Source organism: Mirounga leonina, unplaced genomic scaffold (genome assembly GCF_011800145.1).
Source record: "Mirounga leonina isolate KUSES-001 unplaced genomic scaffold, KU_Mleo_1.0 Mir_178, whole genome shotgun sequence".
Lineage (NCBI taxonomy): Eukaryota > Metazoa > Chordata > Mammalia > Carnivora > Phocidae > Mirounga > Mirounga leonina.
The window spans coordinates 24,799,111-24,819,659 of record NW_023270464.1 but is presented as its reverse complement, the minus strand read 5'-3'; the positions used below and the strand labels follow the sequence as shown (position 1 = coordinate 24,819,659).

The 20,549-nt window shown below is 46.0% G+C and overlaps 1 protein-coding gene across 1 annotated transcript in view; it reads right to left on the bottom strand.

The window, feature by feature from the left end:
* Window positions 1–1,272: 1,272 nt before the first annotated feature.
* The window catches only part of WHAMM (WASP homolog associated with actin, golgi membranes and microtubules), a 20,309-nt gene continuing 1,032 nt past the window's right edge, over window positions 1,273–20,549 (bottom strand). The window contains exons 2-11 of the mRNA XM_035024329.1: window positions 20,273–20,390; window positions 19,133–19,306; window positions 16,409–16,559; window positions 14,634–14,803; window positions 13,635–13,800; window positions 10,453–10,640; window positions 9,090–9,176; window positions 8,747–8,842; window positions 4,206–4,677; window positions 1,273–2,110 (exon numbers count right to left, since the gene is read on the bottom strand). Coding sequence (XP_034880220.1) covers window positions 1,806–2,110; window positions 4,206–4,677; window positions 8,747–8,842; window positions 9,090–9,176; window positions 10,453–10,640; window positions 13,635–13,800; window positions 14,634–14,803; window positions 16,409–16,559; window positions 19,133–19,306; window positions 20,273–20,390 — 1,927 coding nt within the window. The 3' untranslated portion in view covers window positions 1,273–1,805. The remainder of the gene's footprint in view (window positions 2,111–4,205; window positions 4,678–8,746; window positions 8,843–9,089; window positions 9,177–10,452; window positions 10,641–13,634; window positions 13,801–14,633; window positions 14,804–16,408; window positions 16,560–19,132; window positions 19,307–20,272; window positions 20,391–20,549) is intronic.

Sequence of the window (20,549 nt, the reverse complement as noted above, 5' to 3'; positions counted from 1 at the left end):
CTGCAGGAGGGGCAGGGCTGCCCAGGGGACAGCAGCGAGGTCCCTGAGGACTCAAGGACTCGGTCTCCAGTCCCCTGCGGGCCGCTGAGGGGCTGGGGAGCTGGGAAGGCGGGTGGAGAGTGACGGGGGTGCAGGGAGAGCAGGTTGGGACATTGGAAGTTAGGCAATGGGAGGGAACGCTCGTCCCTCTCCTTGGCTCTGAATTCCCTGAGGCCAGAGTCTGGGCTGAATTCAACACTTGGCTGGAAGAAGGGGGCGAAGGGGGAAATGAGGGGGAGGAGGCTCCAGAGAAAGGGAGCACAGTCTGGTGAGGAGGTTTAACTGGGAGAACTCTCTTTGGAAAAGGATCCTATTTCCGAAGGCTTCTTGTCTTTGGCAGCCCTTACAAAGCAGATTCTGAGAATTATCCATGCTTGAGTAAGTCTCAAGGTAGTGAAATTACAATGATTAAAATAAAAACAATACCAAACTGCAAAGTAAGCATAGGGAAGGCCAGCAAAGCTTTGGCTTTGCCATTTTTTAAAATACCAGTTTCTTTCCAGAGAAACGTGCTAAGCTTGGCCTGTGTGTGCTGGGGCAGGAGGCCTGAGGATTTGCCTCGGGTTTGGGACTGAGGGCCAGCAGGTGGCTGGCGGCCGGCGTCCCTGTGTGGCCGGAGGGGGAGCAGCAGAGCCTGGGCTGTGAGTGCAGAGCGCACACATTCACGCACTGGAGCTGGATTCGGGTTGGCCCCTCTTGAGGTCGGGGAAGGCAGGACACGGGACAGACCTGTGGGCGACCTGGCAGTGGCCACACATGGAGGTCGAGGCTGCAGCTGCCGAAGAAGGTGCCCAATCCCTTCCAGCGGAGGCCCCTCGGGCCTGACTCTATGAGGATGTATTAGTTAAGAAGAATCTGGAAGTGGGAGGGGTTTTGGTAAATAACTTTTCTTTGGAAACAAAGGAAGGTCGATGCATCTCGTTCTGTGGAAACCCAGGATGGCCAGGGCAAGGGTGAGGCTTCTGAGGTTAGTGGGGGTACTCTGGACAGTCTGAGAAATGAGCACGCTGCCTTGTGTTGACCCCTTCCCCTTCCTGAATTCAACACAAAGCAAGGAGGAAAGGTCCCAACATGAGACTTCAGATCCTGAGGGGAACATTATTCCCCCACCCTTAGTAACTGCTTAAACAAATATCTGAAATCTCGTTAAAAACTTTAAACCACCCCTGCCCCCGCCAGGCAGGGACAGCTGTGTTCGGATATTACGTTTCCTGTCCTCATGAGTGACACTGATCCTTTGTAAATAGTTCTTTATTATGAGTCTATATAGCGCTTGATACATAAAATATATTTTATTTAAAATAGTTCAACTATTTCCAGGCTGTAAGCAGCTTGTTCTGCTTCTTGCTAAAATCGTGTTCACATTCCAGCCCTCCGATGGGAGGAGACCACTACTCCACACAAACAGGAAGACCCAGTCAGTAGCTGAACGGCGTCCTTACCATAGTTCTAGCAACTTCTTTTCGGAATAAGGGAATGATTCTAGATAATCCTCGGTGAGAAATAAATGCTATTCTCTTAGGCCAGTAATAACGTGGGTTCCTAGATCCCAACTCCAGTTTGGCGTGTGGAAGTCACCTCCCCTCGACCTCCTGCCCTGATCGCAAGAGCCACGGCATTCCAGAAAAGCTGCAAACCTCACGCCAGGCCCTGCTCGGCTCTCGGGCTGTCACGTGGCTGGCGGCCCGTTCACAGCCTTCTCGAGCACAGGTCTGGGCCTGCGGCACCTCATTCAAGCGCAGGGAGCCCGCGGCGGTGGAGAGGGCTCAGCGGTCCCACTCGTCGCCGGGACCCTGCTCCTCGCTGTCCTCCTCCTCCTCCTCGGAGTCGGCGGACACTCTCTTGATTCTTTGGAGTGCCGCCTTGATACTTCTCTCCAGGTCGCTGGTCGGCTTGTTGCTGGGGCTCAGGCCGAGGCCGGAGTGAACTTTCTTCAGCTTGACCCCCCGCCGTATGGCGGCCAGAAGCTGCTCATTGAAGGAGGCGTGGGGAGGGGTCAGAGCGGGCGCGTCCACCCTCTGCAGAGGGCTTGTGCCCCTCCTCTGGGAGGCCAACACTTCATCCATGGATCCTGAAATGGAGCAGACAGAGCAGGTCCGATCAGGAAACCGTACCATCTCCGCCCAAGATGCCAGGACGTTCAGTCACACCCCAGTCAATAACGCGATTTCAGCACATCGTCGTTCCATTACACAGATGCTTCGATTACCGGCCAGGAAGGCCAACCCCAGGCTCCGTGTGAGCGCAGGGTCATCCCTCCTGCCGCCCCCCGGCCGCCCCCCGGCCGCCCCGTCCTCGAAGCCGCAGCAGCTCGGAGGCACGGTCACGCACACGTGTCCTCACAACGGCTGCTTTTCAAGACACCGAGGTTATCTGTGTGCTCCTGAAGCCTGGGGGATCCCTGGGCTACGGATAATCTGACCCAGTGTGCGGGACGGCGGCAGGCAGGCTCTGGAAACTGTATCTCCTCCAGTCTGCTTCCTACTCTTCAGAAAATCTTTTCCTACTAGGCACCCACCGTGTTTCTCTGACTTCACTCTTGGGTGTGTCGGTGGTGACTCGTTCTGTGACAGTGACAGGAGGAGGTTTGCACAGAGGCTGAAAGGAAGCTCATCCCTGACAGTGAGCCTGGAGGCGGCGGCGCTGGGACCTCTCCGCACGCACCGCCTTCGTTCCCCGCCCCGGGAGTTACCTGAGCCAACGGGCAGCTTCTACCTGGGAGCATGCGAAATGCTGTCAAAACACAAATGAGATCAGAGTCTCAAGGCCGTGGTGAGGAGAAGCCATTTTTACTCAGGCACCTTGAGACCCCCGAGGGGGTAAAATCCGTGACCGCCTGCTGGAGATGGGGGCGGGGCTGTGGCCCCTAATGTAGAGATCTGGTGGGGGGGGTGTCCTGCAGAAGGAGGAGGAGTTCCTGGTTTGGGATGGAGAAGCCAGGCGAGGACTGACAAAATACTATTTCATTTTAGATTTAAATCCATGATAGTTCCCTTCCAGGAGTAAGAAGACCAAGTGTCACACCCTGGGGCATCTTCAGGGGTTAAGTCACATCTTCTGATTCTTTGCAGTGAAATGAGGCACTGCGTGCGCTGAGTAGGGCCTCCCGACACCGCGTGTGCGTTAGCCCTGAGCTGGGGTGAGCGCCCCCGCCCGAGGTCTGCCCACACCCAACCTGCAGGCCGAGGCGTGCATGCTCTTCTTGCTCCTCATTCACACTATGTTGTTGCAAACCCCATGCAGGTGGGCCCGTTGGTCTCCATCTAAGAGTGTGGCCATTTTCATTTGTACCTGCTTCTGGGTACGGTGACTGTGAATTCAGAATCACTGGAACCACAGTTTGGACCGGTTCTGTTTAGATGGTCCACACTGCCTACTGCAGCAGCCTTGCCCATCCTCAGTGGAGGCGCTCGGACACAGTCTTTGTAACGGAGGCCCACAGAATTCTGGGATTTATCTAACCCTCTCCCCCCTGCCCAAAGCAGCAGGCTCTGAGTCTGGGCAGAGGGATTTAAGCCAGTCTCCCCAAGAGTCAATGTATCAGCCATAATTAGAACTACAGGTCAGAGTGACAGCCCTCGTTCAACAAAGAATATTCATGTGTATTCAGTGTATCATACTTGCAAAGGCAAAACGGGGTCTGCTGGTTTTTTTGACCACTTCATTTTAGAAAGATCTTCCAAAATACAGATTCTCAGTCTACCAGTCTGTAAGAACAGCCTTCTGTATTCTAATGTTCCTCGACAATAATTCCCAACCAATGTTCAGCTTAAGATGCAACAACTAAATTCTGTAAATGACTCAGAGATGCAACAGTAGGCTTAAGCAATACCGAGAAAAATCCCAGTGGCAGAAATCAAACGCATACTCGTGTCTTAAGAACCTGAAACGGGAGATTCTTTAACAGCGACCCCAAGTCATGGGACCATTAAATGTACAGAGATTGTTTCCTCAAGATGAGTTAGTGTTAGCGTTTAGCAAACTCAGATTCAGCCTGTGCCAACTCTGCAATAAGAGAGCGATAACTTAAGGCAGCCAATGCTGGAGAATTTTAAGACTATAGAGAATTCTGCAAAAGATTTTGATTTAAGGGTGACTGCTCCTACAGCGAGAATGCTCCAGCCAGCCACTCGAGAACTGAGCGGGCACAGAACCCCAGCAGTTACCTGGGACTTCGAAACCGGCTGAGGAATAATGCGCTCTTCCAGCGGACGGCTCAGACGATTCGCACACCAGGGGACGTGGCTCATCGGCTGTTACTAGAGTCCTCAAGTGTAAGTTCTGGCGATTCGTGGACGGAGAAAAAGAAAAGGGCCGAGCAGCGAAGGGCAGTGGGGGAGGGGGAGGCGGTGGGGGAGGGGGCGGGGGAGGGGGAGGCGGCGGTGACAGCTCCTCACTAGATCTGCAGTGTGTTTGATCACCAACAGCAACAGCGCTCTGGACAGTATTTCCAGAGCCGTGTGGATCCTCGGGGGTTTGCGCATTACTGACTTCAGAGAGGGGCACGCTTCGGGCCTCCCCAGAGGACGGATGGCTTCCGGCGGCCGGCGGAGAGGTCTGCGGGGAAGGCCCACGTGGCAGGCATGGAGCTGCAGGTTCTGAGCAAGGGGTCTTTAGTACAGACCCACCTGGACATCTCTGAAAAGGAAACACTGCTGTGAGAAACTTGCCACAGTGCAAACCGTCAGAATGCTCAGAATGCGGAAACGTGCTGTAAGTAAACGCCAACCCGCCTCTGCATGGATGGTTCTCATTTGCAATGTGGCTCCTTCTCACTCTGGACAGCCACCCTTGCTCCTAAATCTATTCCTAGGGAATAAGTATTCCTTTGATATATAATGCTTCCTCTGCAATAAAATAAATATATGAAAATATGTGCATATATAAAAACATTCAGTTTTAGTATAAAAATAACACTCGAAGTAACAATTGGAAGTTAGCTGAGAAAATGATGGTGAATCTATTTAAAATATTAGGAAGCAACGAAAAATCAAACAGTACACAAAGTGGGTGAAACATTCTTAAAAAATACAGATGATACAGTGTTACATTTATAACCATGTAAAACAACAGCTGTATGAAAAATTCCCCCCAAGTGGACCTCAAAGTGACAGGTGTAACATGTCTCTGCTCTTATTTTTAGGTTTAGAGTAGATTTTATAATTTAAAAATGTAAATTTATTTTTTTAAAATTTTATTTATTTGAGAGATCTAGAGAGCACAGCAGGGGGAGCGACAGAGGGAGAAGCAGGTTCCCCGCTGAGCAGAGAGCCCAACGCAGGGATCCCAGCACCCCAGGATCGTGACCTGAGCTGAAGGCAGACGCTTAACCGACTGAGCCACCCAGGTGCCCCTAAAAATATAAATTTACAACATTCTGGTCTCTCGGGTATTAACTTTGATAAAGAAAAACATAACCTTACCAAAAAAACGAATCTTGAGTGGTGGGAGGGTGGTCCCTAATGAAGGCATTAACTAGCCAATTGGAAACACATAAAATGTAAATACTACGTAGCCATTAGAATGACCTAGATTTATATATATTAACATGAATACATTTCAAAAATGTAATTTAAGGTGGAAAAAAACTGGCAGAGGCTGTATGTAATGTGATAATACTAATGTAAACTTAGTAGTAATGTACCGCAAGTGTAATTCATGATAAAACAGAGTCGGGCATACCTTATCTTATTGCACTTTGCTTTAGTTCACTTTGCAAATACTGCATTTTTTTATAAATTGAAGGTATGTGGCATCCCTGTGTCAGACAAGTCTATCGGGGCCATTTTTCCAACAGCATTTGCTCACTTCATGTCTCTGTATCACATTTTGGCAATTCTTGCAACATTTCACATGTTTTCATCATTACGTTTGTTATGGTGATATGTGATCAGTGATCTTTGATGTTACTATTACATTTGTTTTGGGAGGGGCGCCTGGGTGGCTCAGTTGGTTAAGCGCCTGCCTTCGGCTCGGGTCATGATCTCAGGGTCCTGGGATCGAGCCCTGCATTGGGCTCCCTGCTCAGCGGGGAGTCTGCTTCTCCCTCTCCACAACTTGTGCTCTCGTGCTCTCTCCAGATAAATACAATCTTTAACAACGAACAACTGTTTTGGGACACCCAAACTGTGCCCGTGTAAGACAGTCAACTTCATCATGGTCTTGTTCTAGGAAACGGCCACAGCCCACCTTCAGCAGCCACCACCCTGAGCCGCCAGTGACCTGGAGGCAAGACCCTCCACCGGCAGAAAGACTACCACTAGCTGAAGGCTCAGACGATTGCATTTTGAGCAGTGAGGTACTTTTAAATGAAGGTATGTACATGGTGCTTTGCACACTTAACAGATGACAATATAGTATAAACATCACTTTCATATGCGCTAGGATACCAAAAACTTCACTTGCCTCGCCTTCCTGGGGGGTCTGACCCCTGCACAGTCTCCCTCCCGCATTTCTCTGAGTCTTCCCACGGCAAACAGGAAAGCGCTGGCAGCAAGACCCAGACCTCACCAATGCAGTCAGTCGCTATCATGTAGTGACTATGTGACATAGACAGAACCGGGGTCCCGGAAACTCCAGGCCAGACTCCAGGGGTCGTCCAACCATCCTGATGGCAGGGATGCCCAACCCCGCAGGACCCCTTCCTCGGCATCCCTGCAGCTGCAAGTCGCTGTGACTCTGGCCGGTTGAGTTCTGCCTTGCGTTGCTGGGAAGTCTGTCTCCCCGGGGCTCACCCAAGACCAATTCAGCCCTTGACCTCCTAGCAGCCCCTCAGATATTTAAAAACAGCCTGTCTGGGCTCAGCAAGTATCACGTATCGCATGATTCACTTCCGGTGTTCTGCTCCTACTTCCTCCCTTCCAAATGTGCTCGAGTTGGCTTTGTCCCCAGTGAGGGGGCGCTTCTTGGCAAACATGGGACCCCCTCATTCCGGAAGCGGCTTCCGTTTGTGCATCTTACAAAGCACGGGCTTTCCCGCAGCTCCACCACAGTGACTGGTGGAAGGCTGAAGGGAACTAAATGCTCAAGCTTCTTTCCCCTGCGTTGAGACCCCACGCACTCTGCACCCCTGTCCACCACCCTCTGGAGAAGGATGCACCTCCAAGGACCAAAAAACCTGCACGTTAGACCAACGTGAGGTCAGTGGGTTTGATATTTTCACTCCCTGTTCCAGTCTGTTGAGAGCGTAGGTCCGGTCACCCTCCATCAGTCTACGCCTCCCATCTCCACATGTGAAAAGTGGTCATTGATCAGCCAGTTCGAGGCTAAAGAGCCGGCCTTGCACCCCCAGATCCGTCCTCCATCCTGACTGCACCCCATTCACCAGCACCCTCCAGTAAGAGCTGACCGACCGGTCGTCCTGCACACATTTGCTTGGTTTTCATCTGGTTTTTACACGGCATCCCTCCTCCTCGGTCTTCCCACTTCCAGAGGTGCGGTCTGGGCATTTGTGACTTTCAGAAGCTCCCCAGCTGATTCTGATGTGCTGCTCGGGCAGGAGAAGGCATACAAGCCTAAGCCAAGTGTAGCTGCTCGGGGCCGCAGGGTTAAGAAGTAAATGAGAATGAATGTCCATGTTAGCACCGGGCCGGTATACAGTAGGTGCTCATTAATGATCAGAGTAGTAAGCACATCAGAAACGAGTTGAAGTCAGTGTGTCCTGACTTATCACTCCAGTGGTCCCTTTTCTTGTTGGCATCCCAGCACATCCTCAGTACCTTAATCGAGAATTTTGTCTGGGTGCGGGTGAGCTCTCCTTTTGGGGGCAGCTACAGACTTGGGTCTTCGTGAAGGTGTGTGTTGTAGATGTGTGATGAGGACGGATTTATGTTTTATCCGTTTATATTAAACAATGTTTAACACCGTTTTTAAATAAGTAGCTATTTACTTTCCTTTTCAACCTATTCAGCTTTCCACAGAGCACTTTACTGTGTCACTGTGCTCTCTTGACTGCATTTTAGAGAATTCTTTATTCCAAGTGAGGAAAAAGCGAGTTAAAGTTGAGGCCAGTTTACCTGTTCTCAATTTTTCTGGCTGGGCAACACCACGGTGGGCAGAGTCCGCACCACTGGGGCAGGAGGGGAGAGCAAGAACCCTGGTGCACAGCGCGTCAAAAACTGCTTCATATTCTAATATTTTCGGGGCGCCTGGGGGGCTCAGTCGTTAAGCGTCTGCCTTCGGCTCAGGTCGTGATCTCGGGGTCCTGGGATCAAGCCCCGCATCGGGCTCCCTGCTCCGCAGGAAGCCTGCTTCTCCCTCCCCCACTCCCCCTGCTTGTGTTCCCTCTCTCGCGCGCTCTCTCTCTCTGTCAAATAAATAAATAAAATCTTTAAAAAAAAAAGGGGGGACGCCTGGGTGGCTCAGTCATTAAGCGTCTGCCTTCGGCTCAGGTCGTGATCTCAGGGTCCCGGGATCGAGCCCCGCATCGGGCTCCCTGCTCCGCGGGGGGCCGCTCCACCCTCTCCCTCTGCCCCTCCCTCCAGTTGTGTGTGTGTGCTCGCTCACTCTCTCTCAAATAAATAAAAATCTTTTAAAAAATATTCTAATATTTTTGTTTTTTATTTCTACACTAAAAATAATGGCGTTTGGGGGACATTTTGTGTTCCAAATAATCTGTTCGTAATACTTGACACTCTTCTCCCAGCATGGGTGATCTTCATTTATTTCTCCAGAAAATGCAGGTGAGGTGACTATTTCTAGAACTTACCTCTTTAAATGCTCTCAACCGCTGGAGTGTTTTTTTGCGTTCCTGGTTTATCCATTCTCTTTTCTTTTGCTCCTCTTCTTTCATCTTGTCTCTTTTCTGTATTTAAAGAAACATATGTTTGTACATTTCTCAAAGTAGAAGTCTTGAGAAAGAAAGGGTCCGTGACCGGACGCTGGCGCCTGCCCCCGCCCAACTCCCGTGCCCCCTCCGCAGGCTGCAGGGCTACACTGCAAGCTCCCCAGGAACAAGCCTGCCCCCATGCAGGGCAGGGGAGTTCCACTGTCCAGATTTAAGCCAGTGTGTCACGTGATGCAAACAAGACATGTTCTCTTCAACCACTTACCACCTGGATACTATGATGCTGATGAAAATGTTTCCTACTGTCTTCAGCCAACTGCAGTCGGAGCCGATGATTCTCTTTGCACTGATCCTGGGGGAACAAGACAAGTCACCTGCACGTTGTGTTACCGTGGGCTCTAGCAGAGCAGTTCAGCAGAAGGAGGCACTGTGTGCTGTCGTGTGAGGCATTCATTCTCAGGAGTTTCTGGCGTGGCTCCGGGGTCCCGCCTCCCCTCAGTCACGGGGCCCTTGCTGACAGGCTATTTACGGGGATCAACGGCACCCGGTGGTAAGGACCACAGCTGATTCAGTGCCGTGAAAGATGGAAAAGCAAAGCCCCCAAGTGGAAATGAGGGGACACACAGGCATCCCCTGTGCTGAAATGGCATGTGTCCTAAGAATCTGTTTCCATGTGATTGTTTTAAACACATCTCCCCATAATATTACAACAGTAATTACATTTCCGAACATACCTACACAACCATATCCAACCCACAAATACCTAGAAAATTATATTAAAAACTGTGGTTTAGGGCGCCTGGGTGGCTCAGTCGTTTAGCGTCTGCCTTCGGCTCAGGTCATGATCCCAGTGTCCTGGGATCGAGCCCCACGTAGGGCTCCCTGCTCAGCGGGAGGCCTGCTTCTCCCTCTCCCGCTCCCCCTGCTTGTGTTCCCTCTCTCGCTGTGTCTCTCTCTGTCAAAAAAGAAATAAAAATCTTAAAAAAAAAAAACCAAACAAACTATATTTTAACTGTGTTGAATCATTCTTGGTATATTACCTTTTATGTAATCATGGAGTTTTTAAAAATTAAGAAAAAATCACTCCCAAATATAAGGATTGATATGAGCTGAATACTCTTTTTTTAGATTAAAAAAAAAATTTTTTTAAGTCCTCTCTACACCCAACATGGGCCTCAAACTCACAACCCCAAGATCAAGAGTTGCATGCTCCACTGACTGAGCCAGCCAGGCGCCTTGTTATTTCTAATATTCTATAATCAATAATTTACAATAGAATAAATCTTAGAATGTACCATAGCTGATTATTAGACGTTTCTACCTACCATGATCTTTAAAATACCTGTGTATACAGCAGGCATTCGACAAAACAGTTGTTGAATGGATTAATCAAAATCTAAAGATTATGGTAAATGCTTAGACCCAAAAGAAACAGAATCCTTTAAAAAAAAATGTAAATATATTTGTAGCCACTGATAGCTATATAAACACACAAGAAGTTAATCGCCGTATTGGTAGAAAGCCTGCCTTTCAATATTTGTATTGAAAAATGCAAGTATTTTCAATACTTTATTTTCCATAGGAGTTGTCCTGGATGGGGAAGGAAAGAGGGCGGGCAGGCCGCCTACCTGCCTGTTCCTGAGACGGGCTCTCCGGGCGCAGAGCCCGCCCCGTTGGGACTCCAGACGCTGGTACTGCCGGCTCAGCTCTCTCACCTGCACGGCCCTGTCCCCCGGCAGCCCCGGCACGCCATCCAGGGCTCCCAGCTCCTCTGGACTTTCACACGGGTCGTAATAGACAACTTCCTCCTCTTTATCTAGAAACATATTGATGACGTTCTTAAAACATGGTTGGGTATAAAAAAAATAACACATAAAAATACTTTAAATGTAAGAAAGAGGACTTGTAACCCTACCACCCAGGGAGAGCCACTATTAACGTATACACAGCCACACATTATCAGTAACACAGACTAAGAAGACACTTTCCATGTGATGGAAATAGAATTTTAATGGCAACACAGTATTATCTAATTTGAGCATTCTGTATTGTTAGAATATTCCAGGGTTCCATTATTATCAATTTCACGGTGATGAACATCTGAACATAAAATTGTGTACATTTTTTTTTTTTAAGATTTTGTTTATTTATTTGACAGCGAGAGACACAGTGAGAGACAGAACACAAGCAGGGGGAGTGGGAGAGGGAGAAGCAGGCTTCCTGCTGAGCAGGGAGCCCGATGTGGGGCTCGATCCCAGGACCCTGGGATCATGACCTGAGCCGAAGGCAGACGCTTAACGACTGAGCCACTCAGGTGCCCCGACGTTTTTATTTTTTAAAGATTTTATTTATTTATTTGACAGAGACACAGCGAGAGAGGGAACACAAGGAGGGGGAGTGGGAGAGGGAGAAGCAGACTCCCTGCCAAGCAAGGAGCCTTACCTGGGACTCGATCCCAGGACCCTGGGATCATGACCTGAGCCGAAGGCAGTCACTTAACGACTGAGCCACCCAGGTGCCCCCTGCATACATTTTTACTACTTCTTTAGAAGATGAATGTCAGGGCTCTTGATAATCAGCATTCAGTGGCCCTCCAGAAAGGCAACCTACATTCTACCAACAGTGTGGCGTTAAGATGCCTTAAAGATATTAAATCTTGATTACATACATATTTTTAAAAGTACATGCTGCTTGTAACAAATCCCAGCCCTACAGAACTGAATAAAACAGAAAGTGGAATTTTCTTCTTCCTTTCCCAAACCTTTGGAATCCCATTCCTGGAGGAGAACATTATGAACGATTTGGCATGCATCTTTCTGGATTAACTTTTTAAATAGGATTTTCCCCTAAATATGTAAAATACTTATAACCTGAAATTACTGTAAAGTTTTTTGAATACCTAGGATTAAATTAAATGTTTAGATTCAGTATGAAGAAAATCATTATGCTTGGAGGAACCTGAGGGGGAAAAAAAGCCTTGAGTAAAAGGATACATGATCTTGGATGGGAAGATTCAAAATTGCAAAGATGATTCCCCAAATTAATCTCTAATTTTAAGCATAATCCCAATAAAAATTCCAAGGAGTTCTGGTTTTGGAGGTTTTTGTTTTGTTTTGTTTTTTCACCAAAAAAACAGATTTTTTTTTGGTTTGGAACTTGCCAAAATGATTCTAAAGTTCGTCTGGAAGAATAAAGGAGTGAGAAGAGTCAGAAAACCTCAGGAAAAGCAGAGTACTGAGGGGGAGGTACTTGTCCAGACACTAAAATGTACATCCAAGTACAATGATAAGAACATATGGGACCAGCACCGGAAGCCACTCATGAACTAGCGAAAAGAATAATGCATAATCAGATAAAAATAAATGTAATAATTCTGGATATGAGATAGGAAGCCAGTCAAAGCACTTGGGGAAAATGTTTTCAAAATCAGTGACTGGGACTACCTAGCAATTTCGGGGGTAGGTTAGATTCCTACCTCACATCAAAATTAATTTAACCTGGATTAAAGAGCTAAGTGTTTTGTGTTTTTTTTAAAATCACAAACATACTGAAAGAAAACATCAGTAAAATGTTGATAAGTTTGGGGATGAGGAGCACTTCACCAGGTGTAACAACAAACACAGAAAGCAAAGGGACTTCCTAAAAATGAAGTATTTCTGCAAGGCAAGAAAAAGCAAATGACGGGGAGAAATTCTTTGCAACCCAGGACAGATAATAGAGTAATAGCCTCAGTATGGAAAGGGAACATTCCAAAGAAAAATGGGCAAATACCATGGATAGACAGTTAATAAAAGAAATACAGATGGCCAGTAAACATGCAAAATCATGCCTGCCATGCTTGTGATTAAATACATGAAAAGTAGAGGATGTCATTGTTTTCAATCAAGTAGGCAAGAACTTAATGGCGTAAGTGTGGGGAAACAGTCATCATCTGCCGCGACTGTCTTTTTGCACAACCTCAGTCTAGAAGGCCGTTATGTAGTTTGGAATTTGGAAATCAGAAGATAACAGAGGTGAGGAAAAAATGTGCATCGGATGATTATTGTAGCGTTAGCAGGTATGTGTGAACATGCGAAGTCTGCACTGTCCATGACCCAATGATTCCACCTTTGGAAATTTATTCCAAGTAAATAATCTTGGGCACCTGGCTGGTTCAGTCGGTTAAGTGTCTGCCTTCAGCTCAGGTCATGATGCCAGGGTCCTGGGATCAGGCTTCCTGCTCGGCGGGGAGTCTGCTTCTCCCTCTCCCTCTGCCTGCTACTCCCCCTGCTTGTGCTCTTTCTCACGCTCTCGCTCAAATAAATAAATTAAAAAAAACAAAAATCTCTCCTACACGCAAGGATGTGTAAAGGAAGGTTCTTCACCACACTGTCGTTTGCAATAGTGAAAGACTGAAAATCATGGTATATCTGTATAATCGAATACTGTGAAGCCATTAAAATGTCTGATATTTTTCTTACTTAAATGGAAAGGTGGTTATTATGTATTAAATGAGGTTACTAGACAGGATATACAGTTTTGGTTTAAAAATTGATATTTACTTATGTGCATCAGTATACAAACGAGGCTCCCCAGCACACTGTTCTCACTCCATATCTGTAGGTGATGGAACTGGGAATAACCGTTTTCCTTTCTTTGTTTTGTTGTGTGTTTAACTATGAATATATCACTGGAATAACAAAAATGCTAAAAGGAAACTTTAGGAAATTTCAGTAGATGTTTTAACCAACTTATAAGAATAATGTGGCCTCTATTTCCTTGAAGGTGTGATTTAGACATTTTAACATATACATTTAAATATAAATCTTACCTTTTATAAGCCTTTTAATTGAGTCCAACTGCGTTATAAGCAGTATTTCTTCATATTTTAATATCTCGAATTTAACCTCATACAGTTCTAATTGGACTTCATAATATTGTATTTCTAATTCATCTACAACATCTATATTTTTTTCTTGTTCTGGAAGATCTTCCATCTTGTTTTCATGAAAAAAGTAAGAGCAAGTTAAAATAATTAGTACTCTGAAAGCTAATGTTAGATACATTTGGACAATTTTCTATTCTCTGCTTAGGACCAAATAGAAAGCGGACAGAGAAGAAACATTTTTCCATTTTAAGTAACAAAACAAAAATGCCTTATTCAATGCTTGTTACAACTACTTTAACTTACCCTTGAAACCTATGAAAACATTTAGGTTTAGGGAAAAATCAATGGCAGTGAGGCATTTGCAGTGTTTCCTGCTTCAAACTCTTAACATTACAGGAAGAAATTTAAGTGGCTGTGATCCTAGGATGAAGGACCTCTCGAGTTGTGCTGAAACACTGCTTGATTGATTGAAGTGTATTACCCACTTCAGTACTGAGCTCAGTGTTATTACCAGGAACATCTTACAACAGAATGTTTCCAAAGCATCTTGACCAAAAGGAAGCTTTATGGCCAACCTTCCACAGTCTAAATTCTCAGCTAGTAAAAGATGTTGGAATGAGTAAAGCAAGAAAGGTCTCTTAACTGTGCTTGGAAAGAAAGGTGCTACCTACAAATGTAGGGTTTTCCCTCCCTTTCTCTCTCTCTCGTGTGTGTGTGCACATGCATGTGCATGAGGTGGGGGTAGGAAGCAGAGGGAGAAGGAATCTTAAGCAGGCTCCATGACCAGCATGGAGCCCGACATGGGGCTTGATCCCAAGACTCTGAGATCACAACCTGAGCCGAAATCAAGAATCAGACACTCAACCCACTGAGCTACCCACGTGCCCTAAAAGTATGTGTGTGGTTTTTTTTTCATCCAAGTTTCATTTATCTTTGTCTTACCTTTCTCTGAATTTCAGCTCTTTTGTGATTTAAACACAACTCTCTGGCTCTCATGAGCTGCAGAGTCTCTCGGGCTACCATCTGCTTGAGTTTTTCTAACCTGGGAGTTGCTGTGGCCCAGGCAGCCTGGCCAAATCTCTTCTTGTCCTGTTCCATTTGTTTCTGCATTCCTGTTGGATTGTAATTAATAAAATAAAACATGATTACAACTCATTGAAAAGGGAAAAAATTTATCCCGAGCTAATTATTTGTTTACTGCCTTCCACGTTACTTGCAAAACATCCTTTCTAAAAGAAAAACTGTTTTATTTTAATGATTCTTTATTGTCGCAAAAATAATACATGGACATCAGTATAAAAATTTTAGATACTTTGGGGAACCTGGCTGGCTCAGTCAGTGGAGCGTGGGAATCTTGCTCTTGGGGTTGTGAGTTCGAGCCCCACATTGGGTGTAGAGAATACTTAAAAATAAAATCTTTACAAAAAATTTTAGATACTTCATTTAAAAAAATAATAATAAATCATGAATCTCATCTACTTGAGGCGATGTTTCTTACATTTTGGTGCATATACATTGAGACTGTTTCTACGTCAAGCTAGACAGACAGTTTGAACCAAAAACAAAAAATAAACAAAAAACCACATAAGGGGCGCCTGGGTGGCCCAGTTGGTTGAGTGTCTGCCTTCAGCTTGGGTCACAATCCCGGGGTCCTGGGTATTGAGTTCCACATTGTACTCCCTGCTCAGCGGGGGGTCTGCTTCTCCCTCTGCCCCTCTCCCTGCTTGTGCTCTCACTCAAATAGATGAATAAAATCTTAAAAAAAAAAAAAAAAAAACCCCACAAAATCATCATTCTTCTTTGTAGCTTATTTATTTCACTTACTGTATTGTGGAACTCTCACCATTTATAAAAACAGATACAGAGAATCACACTTCATAGCCACATGATGTTTCACTTTATGAATGGAACTTAACAAACTGACAGACATTAGGTTTCCTGTTTGGGGTCATCATCTACCATGACTGACTTACTCCAACAGACAGAAGTTCTTCGCCGGTCCCACTCACCCCTGCCTGTCTGCGGCATTCTCTCACACCTCGTGCCCCTTCCCCTTCTGTCTCCAGCCCCCAGGCCTTCCTTAAGTTCCTCACACTCACCAAGCTCCCTCCAGCCATAGAACTTGGTGAGTGCCGTTTCTTCTGCCTGGAACACTCTTCCCTCACTTTTTTTTTTTTTTTAAGATTTTATTTATTTATTTGACAGAGACACAGCGAAAGAGGGAACACAAGCAGAGGGAGTGGGAGAGGGAGAAGCAGGCTTCCCGCAGAGCAGGGAGCCCGATGCGGGGCTCGACCCCAGGACGCTGGGATCATGACCTGAGCCGAAGGCAGATGCTTAATGACTGAGCCACTCAGGCACCCCTCTCTTCCCTCACTTTGATGCTCTCTCAACTCCCACTGACCCTTCAGAGATCGGGCAGGCCCACTCCCCAGAGGCTTTCACTGACCTAGTGAAGGAGCCTCGTGCCTCTCGGTGGCTCTCAGAGCCCCCTACTTCTCTTCTCCATGTGGCCGGCTGCTACTGCCATCTTTCATGTGTTTGAAGGAATACATAAGATCTCTCTCCCCTCACCAGACTGTACAGTGTCTGTTAATGCTTATCCTCACACTGAATCCCTAGCTCCTGGGAAACACAGTGCCTCGTGGTCAAGAGGCACTCAAATGTTTGTTGTATAAAATGAAAATGACGCACATCTTAGTATAGAATTTTGTTACCTGCTAACGCTTTTACTGTTTCTTTAAAATAATTCACTGTAATGTCCTGAATAGAGACTATAGCTTCTTCAGCCTGTCTGGTCCATTCTTTGGCTTCCTTCTGCAAGGCAACTATCCTCTTAGGACCCAAATCATCCTCATCCAAGGATTTCTACAAAAGAAGGGAAAATTGTATTAGTAAGAGAGAATAGTAATGCAGAGCCACAGGAAATTGAAAGGAAATTGGTTATATGGATTATTTCAACTACTTTTATTCTTTTTTTTTTAAAGATTTTATTTTTATTCATTTATTTGAGAGAGAGAGAGAGAGAAATAGCATGAGAGGGGCTAGGGTCAGAGGGAGAAGCAGGCTCCCCGCTGAGCCGGGAGCCTGATGCGGGACTTGATCCCAGGACTCCGGGATCATGACCTGAGCCGAAGGCAGTCGCCCAACCAACTGAGCCACCCAGGTGCCCTCAACTACTTTTATTCTTAAGATTTTATTTATTTGAGAGAGAGAGAGGAGAGAGCACGAGAGGGGAAAGGGTCAGAGAGAGAAGCAGACTCCCTGCTGAGCAGGGAGCCTGATGCGGGACTCAATCCCAGGACCCTGGGATCATGACCTGAGCTGAAGGCAGACGACCAACCGACTGAGCCACCCAGGTGCCCCTCAACTACTTTTATTACTACTACTTAGTTAATTAAATTTCGTTTATTCAGCAATTCCTTACTGAGTATGAATGAGGCTCTAAGCTAGGCACCACCTGGAAGACAAAGGAATACTCTGGGGCATGACGAAAAATAAAAACCTACTTTCACTTTGCATTACTAGAATAACATTTTCGAGACAGGAATGCTCTCAAGTTATGTTTCTCTATTAATATGTAAGTGTTTAGGGGTGCCCGGCTGGCTCAGTTGGTGGAGTGTGAGACTCTTGATCTTGGGGTTGTGAGTTCAAGCCCCACGTTGGGTGTAGAGATTACGTTAAAAATAAAAAAATTTAGAAAAAACCCGCAATTGTTTAAAGGACAACTGTGTCATTAAACATTGAGCACAGGGCCCGGTACACAGCGTTCAAGTGTTAGCTGTTGCTACAGTTTCTTTTAGGGATGTGGCAGGAAGCTTTTTCAATACAGTAATTCTCCGAAGGGCAAAAATAATACAATAACCTAAAAGACAGTAAAATCTATACATTGATAATTACAACATATGCTAGTAGTCATTTAGCATCCAATTCTTCTACAAAGCTATTAATATAAGAAATACCTACAGGTTAGCCATCAGGATAATGTAAATCAAAACTACAAGACGCCACTTCACATCCACTAGGATGGCTAAAACCAAAAAGACAGACAATAACAAGTGTTGACAACAATGTGGACAAACCGGAACCCTCATTTACTGCTGGTAGGAACGTAAAATGGCACGTTTGCACTGGAAAACAGTCTCACGGTTCTTTGGAAGGGCTAAATATAGTTACCACATGACCCAGCAATTCCACTGCTAGGTATATACATCCAAGAGAAATGAAAACATATGTCCACACAGAAACTTGTACACAGATGTTCACAGCAGCATTATTCCTAATAGTCAAAAAGTGAAAACAACCTAAATGTCCATGAAACAACCCAAACGTCCATCAGCTGCTAAGTGGTTAAGTAAAATGTGCGATATCCATATAGTGAATACTGTAAGACCATAGAAAGAAAGGAAGTTGTGGTACACCCTGCAGCATGGATGGACCTGGAAAATGTTATGCAACATGAAAAGAGCCAGACACAAAGGACCACATCTTGTATGATCCCATACAAGATGAAATGCCCAGAAGCAGAAAGTAAACTGGTGGTCACCTAGGGTCGGAGGGGGAATGGGGTTTCTTTTGGGGGTGATGAAAACGTTCTGGAGCTAGAGAGTGGTGATAGTTGCTCAAATGAATATACTAAAAACCACTGAATTGTACGCCTTAAACAGGCGAATGGTATGGTCTGTGAATTATATCTCAGTGAAGCTGTTAAAGAAAAAAAATAAATAGGAAGAAAAGACTATCCAAATAATAAACTTTCAGAATAACGAGCAGAACAACTTTCTCTGGAAATTTAAGTGGCAAACAGGATACAATTTCTACAGTAGGACAGCTTGGCAGGGACCATGAGTACCTGTGTGGAAGGCTGGCCCAGTGCAGGGGGGCAGAAATCAAGAGATCTCTCTAATGTCTTCTGATTCCAGCTGGTTGAGACCCAGGGAAGCTATTTAACCTCTCTGGGCTCTAGGTTCCTTTGTAACACTGACAGGAGAATGCCTATTCTAACTAGGGTCACTGGGTTGTTCCATAGCTCAAGGAAATAAGAGCGATGGCAACATTTACTAAAGCTTAAATTACTGAATTATGATCCAGGGCCTTGCTATTTATATTTTCATCCTGTTTCTTAGAAATTCTGCATATGTCCTTAGAGGCTGAAAATAGGCTAAAGTAAATAAGCATCACATCAAAAACAAGTCATCAGCAAAGAACGTGTTTAACCCTTGGAAAGCTGCAGAAATCTTAATGTATTGAGATGCCCAATGTAAAATGCCTTCATTTTAAAATTAGTTTTTAAAAAATAAATTCAGTATATATATATCCTACCATCCAAACAGAAGGGTGAACCCAAGGTGCAAACACAGACCAAATCTTAAATGGGACTAAAGAAATAATATGTGACAAATAGTAAATTTGATAAAATAAAAAATATAAAGAAAACATACCCAAATACCAAGCTTACATAAAGTTGCAACTTCTCTCATATCCCTAAATGGCTTCAGCAAATACTGGAAGAACATAGTTGCCCCAGTAACTAATTCCTGGTATGCTTCATCTTCCTCTCGATAAACATTCATTAGTGCTACCATGGTGTGGGCTTTATCGTGCCCCTGAAGAACCTAGAAGACAGAATGTAAGTAGAGCTCAAGTAAGGACAGATTTATAAGATCACACCAAACAAATAAAACTAAAGAAACTTTAATGCCCTAAACTTTAATATTTAAAATACTGATTAAATTTAAAAATGCTATTGTCCTCCAACCAAAAGGCTCAATAAAACAAGAATGGTTAAATTAGGGCGCCTGGGTGGCTCAGTCGTTAAGCGTCTGCCTTCGGCTCAGGTCATGATCCCAGGGTCCTGGGATCGAATCCCACATCGGGCTCCCTCCTCGGGGGGGAAGCCTGCTTCTCCCTCCCCCCCTCCTGCTACTTGTGTTCCTGCTCTCGCTATCTCTGTCTCTGTCAAATAAATAAATAGAATGGTTAAATTAAATCATGGTATATCCATGGCAGAATGTTATTGCTGTAATCATTCAACGGTGTGACACCCCTAACAAACTCCTTTTATAAAGCCATTTTAATTTAAAAAGCTCATTCTAGATGCAGCTTAAGGAGATGTAATTTAAGATTTTGAAACGTGGCTGAATTCTTCTCCCGCACCCCGCCCCCCTTCCTCAAAAGAATGCACAGAAAAATCATCCAGATTAAGAAGGGCCTACAATGAGAATGCGCAAGCTAGAAGACAAGTCCAGGGTGTTAGAGCACTAAATCTTGGCCACGCGTAGTAAATCGTGGATGCACACGCCGTATTTTTTCTCCCAAACCCTTCCGTGAACTTGCGTCCCCCCTCCCCTCAAATTCTCTAAGTCTATCACTCCAACCGTGAATTGTTCGGCGTCCCCCCATGACCTCTTTTAAGCTTAAAACTGCCTTCCTGCTGCTATTCCAAATCGGTAAGTAAAGCTCACTCCCGGCGGCCTTCCATCTGACCGAGTCTGCGTCGCCTTTCCAAACCTTTCCCCTAGGGGCCCCTTCACCTTCTAAAGCAGTGGTCTCCACGGCTCCCGTCCCCGCATTCGCAGAACCGGGAAGTGTTTACATCTAGTCTGAGTTGCTTCCCACATGCACCACAGCTGCTTCCGGTTCTGCTTCCGCTGCTCTCTGGCCGAGCCCGGCAGGAAGGACAGCCGCGTGGGCCGGCGTCTTCAGAGAAGGGGGTCGGGCAGGCTCCAGACGGAGAATGCACGCCCTCCCCTGCGTCCCCAGCTCCCGCACAGGGCACAGGCCCCTGTCCCTCCCCGTCCGCGCCCACCGACCCCTGGCCCGCCGGCAGCCCGGCGCTCGAGCCCCGCCCCCCGCCCG